Source organism: Uloborus diversus, chromosome 4 (genome assembly GCF_026930045.1).
Source record: "Uloborus diversus isolate 005 chromosome 4, Udiv.v.3.1, whole genome shotgun sequence".
In the NCBI taxonomy this organism is placed as follows: domain Eukaryota; kingdom Metazoa; phylum Arthropoda; class Arachnida; order Araneae; family Uloboridae; genus Uloborus; species Uloborus diversus.
In genome coordinates, this window is record NC_072734.1 from 80,937,729 (window position 1) to 80,946,233 (window position 8,505).

The 8,505-nt window shown below is 34.0% G+C and overlaps 1 protein-coding gene across 1 annotated transcript in view; it reads left to right on the forward strand.

Moving 5' to 3' along the window:
• LOC129220309 (uncharacterized) overlaps positions 1-4,522 on the forward strand; it is a 125,830-nt gene extending 121,308 nt beyond the window's left edge. The window contains exons 18-19 of the mRNA XM_054854707.1: positions 2,944-3,054; positions 4,254-4,522. Of these exons, the coding sequence (XP_054710682.1) occupies positions 2,944-3,054; positions 4,254-4,342 (200 nt within the window). The 3' untranslated portion in view covers positions 4,343-4,522. The remainder of the gene's footprint in view (positions 1-2,943; positions 3,055-4,253) is intronic.
• Positions 4,523-8,505: the final 3,983 nt, after the last annotated feature.

An 8,505-nucleotide genomic window follows, 5' to 3' on the forward strand; every position in this document is an offset into this window, starting at 1 on the left:
GAGAGGCTATGTTACACTTGTGAGGTATAGGGATGTGGTTTTTGAGCCCTCCGCTCACCTATTGAGGGGTCCTGTTAGCCCTGAGTTAATTTTAATGGATGTTTACGCAAGACCACATACAGTTCTTCTGGTCGACAAATTTCCTAAACGGGAGGATATTCACAGGATAGATTGGCCAAGCAGATCTCTAACTCCAATCCTATAGAGCATGTCTTGGACGCTCTCGGGAGGGCAATAGCAACTCGCAATACCCCTCTGGGGACCCTCTACAGCCTGAGTATAGCGTTGTTGAACGAGTGAAAAAAATTGCCCCAGGATCCCATAAACTGCTTGATTTCAAGTAAGGAGTCACACATTGTGAGGCCTATATGTCTGTTACAGGGGATCATATCCCCTACTAACCCATTTTTTTGTTCAATTTTGCATCCGCTGTTTTATACCGTCCGACTATAACGAGCGTTTTTTATGACCATGCTTGTGTATTTTAAATTTTAGATAGCTATTTGGTTTGTATTGTTTCAATGTATGTATATACCGAATTTCATTGAAATCGACACAGTAGTTCTGGAAATAATTGACCAAATCAGAAAATTCTCTTAATTTCTTACACCAGTGTACCTTAAACTAGATGATGCTATATAGTTAATGTTAGTACTCTATTCAGCAATATGTTCTTTACTGTAACTTGTCTACGAGTTGTTTGCCTTGATACAATGTTAAACATGTACAAGATCTGGCTATTAATTTCCAGGACTGACGTAACTGTAGGAGAACAAAAAGCTGGAAGATGGCGCTAATAATTGCATATTGAAGAGCGTTTTCTTTCGCATGTGCGATGCAATCGACGTCATTCTAAAGTAAGTGGTTCTTGTGGAATAGCGTATTAAAACGTAGCTCTCAAACTCCTGTCATCGAAGTGAAAACGGAGCAAAGAATTAACATTAAATTTTCCTTCAAATTGGGCAGAATAGCTGCAGAAACATACGAAATGTTGAAACAAGTCCACTTGAACTTTTGAATGGTTGAAACACTTTCGGGACGGGCGCAAAAAGGTCGATGATGATCCACACACAGGTCGACCGCAATCCGCACGCACGCTGGAAACAATTGAAAAAGTTCACATTATAGTGACAGCAGGAATTGAAGAGTTACATTTTACTTGCACTTTCCACGAGAATCACTTACTTCGGAATGGCGCCGATTGCACTACACATGCGCAAGAAAACGCTCTTCAATCTGCAATCATAATCGCCATCTTCTGACTTTTCGTTCTCTTACGGTTACGTCAGTCCTGGAAATTAAAAGCCGGACCTTGTATAGACGGTTAATGTCAGATATCTCAAAAACGGTGGGTGCTAGAAACAAATGATTTTCATATTTTTGATCAACATGTCTAGATTGTCTTAAAACAAGTGTTCGATACCAAGATATCCTCCGAAACTTTTTTTTTTTTTTTGTTTATCAGTGTTATTAAGAAAACACACAGTTGAGGACTTTCCAATTGCTAATTCACAGTTGCAAATTTCACTTTGATTTTGTTTGAGCCTTTAGAAACATTTGGATTGCTTCAACTTTGTGGAGAAAATAGTCGGTCAGACGATTCCCAATCCCCTGAGCAACTTCTAGACTTGAATCTCTGTATCTAGCGACGGCGACGCCATCATTTTCTTTTAAATATTTTTTTCGAGCATCCCATTAGGCTTCGTTTCTTGGGACATAAGTTCTTTTATCTCATCCTTGCCCCTTAATAAAGACCTCGTCCCTATGAGTAATGTTAAAATACAGTATAATTTTTAGGGTGTATAAACATATGCAAAAATATGACTCATGTAAAAGTAGATGAATTTAGCCATTAAGTATGCATATGACCTATTCCTAGCAATACATCTGAGCGTTGCAGGTCTTCAGAACAGTTTGATTTCGGTAGGAAGAGTTCTACCCTTGAGAGAGTCCTTTCCCTTCTTTGGGACATAAATGAGAGAAGGAATTGTTGTTGCTTTGAAGTTATGTTGGGTTTAAGCATCGTCATAAGACGTATAGTGTCTCGTTGAGTGCAAGTCATACTACAGTGCAAGTCGTACTTCGTTATCACGACACTCCGAACGTCACGTCATTTTTTCAAAGTCCCGTACTTATGGCATATAATCATCATGTTAAGTGGCTCCGGATTCCCCGACAGTGTTTTATTTTGAAACTCCAATTACCGCGATTACAGGTTGGGCTGCTTAGACAGGATCGAAGTTTTCTTTGCAAGTGGAATTTTTTCCATGAAAAATTAAAGTTAATTGGGAACGTTTATTGCAGGCATTTTGGGCTAACGACAATCTCCTATGACAGATAGATATACTATTTATCCCTTGGATTGAAGAAACACTCAACCTAAAAGTTTAGAAAAGAATTAGAAAGCGTTCTTTTCATAATCGAAATGTGTGGATTAGAATGTGAAATGTGTGGATTAGAAGTCACAATCTGATCAAATTGTGGTTAAAAAAACAGTGTCCTTTCATTGACAGAAAAAAACTCTTCTTTAGTTGAAATTCAACCTTATAAGAATTGTTTAAATGTTTATTCAAAAAGAAAGCATATCTTTGTAGGAAAGCATTTTTGATTGAAATTAAAAAAGAAAGTAAGCAAAGTATTTTTTTTTTTTTTGTCTTTAGCCTTGTCTATCAATAATTTGAAACTACGTTAATTAAATACAGTAGTTAATAACATTAAATTATTAACTAATATATTAAATCTTTCATCATTAAATATTGTTAAATTATTTACTTTTAATTTATTCCGGTTCAGGGGGCTCCGGTTATTAGAACATTTTTAGACAGTCCAAAAGGTGATAACGAGGTTCGACCCCTGTATTTAACATGTTGAAATTTTTGCAACCAGGCGAGAGAAAAAATATACGCCTTCTAAATAATACTCTTCTTGCTTTTTTCAATACAGATCTTCTGAAAAAACATATGGTACGTGGAACGTTTTTCTCCAGCGGTATCCAAGATGATTTGGAGAAGAAGAGTGATAATGGACAACCAATAGTTATTTCCTTGAATCAAGGTAATATCAACTGAATTTGTCATCAAGGGCTCTTTCGTGAACGTGGCGGTGGAGTTCGCCATTTTTGTACCTTTTTCTTTTTCCTTTTTAGCTTTATCTCTTCTGTTTTTCCCATTTATTTACGGCACCAGCATTTGCTTAGTAATGGCTCGTCTGCAGGCCGAATACTTAAGGCTAGGGTGGGGTGACTTGATGGGCCCATCGGCCCAAGAAATTGATAGAAAAAAATGGGGGAAAAAAACTAGCACTAAGATTTATTAACGTTGTAAATGTACACTGCTGTCCTCTGGAAAGGGGCCCTACTGATTGTGTTGCAGGGGGGCTCAAAACTTATAGATCCGGGCCTGCTCAGCTGCCACTACCTATTAGATTTTTCCAATAGTTTAGCCCATGAAAATTTCAGCTCATTTAAACATCAGAAAGAAAAGAAAATTCATAAATCTTACTTTACATCTGCAAAATCTTAATCTTATTTACCCAGAATAGATGTAATAATTTTAATTTTTAAGAAACCCTCACAACTGCTAAAACAAACCATTTACGAAATCGCACTATCAAAATCGAATCGTATTATACCAAAATCGCGACCGCAAACACTACTCGATCTCAAAATCAAGACCAAAAACGTATCTTAATCCTTTCCGAAATGTTTTCTTCCACCATTCGTTTTGGTTTAAAACATCAGGTTATCAAAATAGTATAGTATTTAAAATAAAAGTTTATTTTCCGACAAATTTAATAAATTTATATGACAGTCCACAGGTAAATATCAAGAGTAATACTGCTGTATTTAATAATGCCTTAAGAAAGAAAAGAAAATCCATAAACCTTAATCTTTCAGAAAAGAAGAAAATTAAATGTAAAAAAAAAAATCTTGAAAACAATTTCTTCACAAAATTCGCGATCGTAGAAATGCGCTGATTTTTTACGTACATCTTACAACCACTCAAATTTACATTTTGCCCTAAAAGCTTTTAATTTCTAAATTAAATCCGGTTATAGAGTTGTAATATCATTTCGTTGAATGTCCTTTCAATATTAAAAAATATATATATTACAGACTGTTCATGTTCCTACCGCCCATAAAAAAAGGTACTTTCAGAGGTGCACAATCAAAAAATTTTATGGCTTTACCGAAAACCTAAAATATTCCTTCACTGTCCCAATACCCATTTTATGGCTTTTTCGTTTCCTTTTAGGCATCATGACGGTCAACTCCATTCCAGTGGCGTATTCCGACATCACAGCAACGAACGGCGTCCTTCATGTTATCGATCAATTCCTATAAGGGGCCGGAAGCCATCACCTCATCTCGAGAGCATACGTCATCTCGGTGGAACTTGCTGATTTGCCAAATTCGTTGTGTTGTTCTAACTAATAGCGTGCATTCAAAGTGTATGTTGAATTTTTGTAAGCTCCTAAATGCCATTCTCAATGTTGCTCACGTTTATGTAATAAAGAATAAAAAGATGAATTTTTGTTTTTTCTATTGATATTTTAAGAAACATGGGAACAAAGAAGGATGGGGAATGCTCTCACTTATTTCAGCGTTGAAAATAATTTCAATGAAACATCACAAACTTTTGAACCTATTTCTTATCAGTTTTAAAAAGATACAGACATAGAGTAATAATGGAACTAGAGCGCGCTGAGGTTATTTTTTGGCTGTAAGGCTGAAAGCGGTTTTGACTAAAGCCCTGTATATCACGCATACAGGGCTTTAGTTTTGACTACTACCGTTTGGCGAGCCAACTTTTAGCCAAACGATCAAGCTTAGTTAAACATTAGGGATGTGTCGTTCGCGAATTGACTCCTTCAAATGAATGGTGCATTATGATCTCTAAAAAAATGACCGACGATATTTATATTTTATAGTTCACTCCCTCCCATTTATTCATTTATTTTTATTTTTTGTCTAGCAAGCTTTGCATTCTTTATTGCAACCCAACTTTCGCAAATTTTCAATTCAAATTAACTATAGGAGGCGTTGTTGTCTTTGACCATTGGTTGCTGAAAGAGGTAAAACCAAGACCCACCCACTTACTGAGAATATTAGCTGCTGAATGAGACATCCGCCTTGCACACGAGAAATTTAAATGTTCTACCTCTTTACATAATTTCCTAAATCCCCGAAAGGTGACGTATTCAACATCAAGAACTGCGAATTCCGTTTTTCAATTTTCCTTGCATATTCCACCTTCATGGAAATGGACGCTTCTTGAAATAAAGCGTAGTCTTTGGCCAAGTGCCATTTCTTGACAGTCAATGCACCAATTTTATTCCTAAATTGTGTTTCTAATGTGTTGATTTTCAGTTAAATTTATTCATTAGCAATCGAAGCATCAAAACAATAAATTAATGATAAGTAGTTTTGTCCTTCGTAGGAATATTAGTTCCACTATTCAAGAAGCTGAACACTTTCACATACAACGGATGAATGATAGCGCCTTGTCTCCGAAAAATACTCATGAAAGATTAACAAGAACAGAAGGAAATAAGAATCGAGGTATCAGTGGGAATCGAACCCACTACCTCCTTTACTGCGCTCAGGCAGCTGGCACGGCAAGCGCTTTCTGCCCCTCGGCCACGCCCCCCCCCTCTCCTCATTTGAATATTTATATTAGTAAAAAAAACATGTTTAGACAACGTGTTAAAAAAAATTCTGAAATACATTTAAAAACTCTACAGTAACAAAAGCCAAAGAACTTCTTGACTAGTAGCCATAGAATATGTTGAACATGAACATTTCAGCATAAAATATATTGAAAAGTCATAGAATATGGTGAACACTCATTATAATTTTAATTTTTTGTTGGCATCAACATAGAACAGTTTGTTGATGTTTGATTTCTACAGGCGTTATTACTGAAATGGAACGCAGGCTCTATTCGAATCGTTTTCTACTCAGCAGCTTAGAACAGTTTTTATTGAACAAAACAAGTTAAAATTGAACGTTTGTAACTCGGAATATGAAATTTTATTTCGCAGTCCTACGAATTTCTTAAAATATAACTCTAACAAGAACATTTTGTTTGTGCCTCCACTGCGGGATCTTTGAATGCATCAAATTTCTGGATATTTGAACCTTGGATGAAAAAGTGTAAGTAAACTCCCTTTTTTCAATATTAGGGCTAAGTTTTGGTCACATAAAGAGTAAAAATGAAATATATTCCTGCTCGCATAATTAGTAGCTGATTATAGATTTGAAGTTAAAACCACTAGTTAGTTGTATTTAACCTATATTTAAAATGATAATCTTTTATAATTTAGTAGCAATTTAAAAGCTAATTTGTTGTTTAGCATAGGGGTCATTCCATATCAAATCATCCAGGAATTTCCAAAAATGACACCCACCATCTCCGATTTTATTCAAATTTGGTGTAGGAGACTTGACCCAATTTTTGGTTTTTTATTTTCCATTTTTTCTTTTGAAAAATAGTTAAAACAAAATAAAAAATATACATAAATAGTTTGTCATTTTGCGCATTATTATGGCTAAAAAATAGCATAATTCTAAGTAGAAATGGTACAAAAAAAGTTATATTCATCAAGTCTGTAAATGGGTCAAGTGTCCCCAGAGCTAGGGAGATTTGACCCAACACCTAGGGAGACATGACCCCCCTCATGAATGTAAGAAGACTCATAGATATTAAAATCAAAAACGTAGCTTTGATGGTGTTTTTTTGTTTAAGGGCAGTTCTCAAAAGGTGGGAGCAAACACAGACCTCAACTTTGAAGCTTCAACACCAAATAACTTTCATTTTAATTAACTCAAAAATTTTTGAGTTAAATTATAATACTGTATAGAGACAAGAATTGACATAAATTATGGAAAAAATGCTCTTTAAATGCCCTTAAAAAAATATTTTCTTTGCTAAAAGGCGCAATTTTGGACATACCAAAACGTTAACTGAGCAAATGTATCATTAAAGAAAATTTTTTTTAAATTATTTCCATACGTTTCAAAAAAAATTTAAAGGAATGAATCTTACACTGAATAATTTTTTGTTAATATTTTACACAAATAACAAAAGTAAAGACAGATTATTCACTTTGTAAACGATTTTAGAAAATAGTAAGTTTGAAATTTGATGCATGTCCAAAATTTACGATCTTTACAATGCTATTTTTTGAGAATTAAGTATATGATGTTTTCATTTTAAAGGTGTTTATCGAGCCTCGGAATCAATTTTTAATTGTTTAAAAGTGTTTTCATAAGCTTTTATGCAGTATCTTAGAAGAAAAATAATTTTTTTTAAACGTACATGTGAGATGTCCAAATGGCGTTACGATTTTGAAGCCGATAATTCTGTCCATTTATTCATAATTTTTGATGATCTACTGTCTTCTAACCTCAATAAAAAACGTTATTATAATGTTATCTTCTTTATTCCATTGGTATTCTGCATAATTAATATGTTACACATTGAACAATACATAAATTACAGTAGAAACATGGCTGCTTATGATCGAACCGAAAGCCATTTTGCGCTAAAATCGCCAAGCAAATCTCCGTTAGCGACAACACAGTATACGATAAGCTAAAGGTTACCAGAGGGGAATTCCAATTTGACAAATGTAGTTTATCGTCAGCTGTACCAGTTTTGGCGACTTTATCACCTGCGCTAGCAATTTTTTTTTTTTTCCGCTTTTATTATTTTAGAATTCTTTTTCTCTTCTTTCTTTTGGAAACATAATTTAACGATCTCCAAATAGAAATACGAATTTCTTTCTTCAATAATTTTTTAGACATCATTTTAATTCTTATGACATTAGAAAAAATATTCATTATTAAAACTGATGTCACTTTTTACAATTGTATTATTTTTAATTTGAAGCTTTTTTTTAACCTTGCATCAATTTCTTCAAAATCATTCCAAAACTTTATTAAATGTAAGGAGCAGCATGTATAGCCATTCAAGTATTTCATTAATATCCTCTTTATTATTAAATTGCAAAATTTAAAAAGTAGTAAATAAAATTTTCATTGGAAAAGTTAAAAATCAGATTAACAATTGTCAAAAATGGTGAAACTTACGTTATGATGATGTCCAAAATCCGTTACCTACAGGAAAACAATGTCCAAAATCTGTTACCTACAGATTGCTGATTTAATTTGCTAATTAACAATTTTTACAAATACCTGCTGTCTTTTCATGTTCATATATTGTGTTCTAGGTATGCATACTATGGAATAAAATCAAAATTGATGTCAAATTCGAAAATTTTTGAAATTGCTCAAAGTTAACTTTTTTGTTCCCACCTTTTGAGAACTGCCCTTAAATAAGTGTTGAATTTTTAAAATGTTCACTCTTTAGGTGAAGTGTTACTTATTTTATGATTATTACTCGATATCAGCAGGAGAGCAGAAGTCGAATTCAAAACTTTATCAGATCAGACCTAAGCAATACTGTCCAACCACAGATTGTATGGAATTTTCAAACGTCCAGA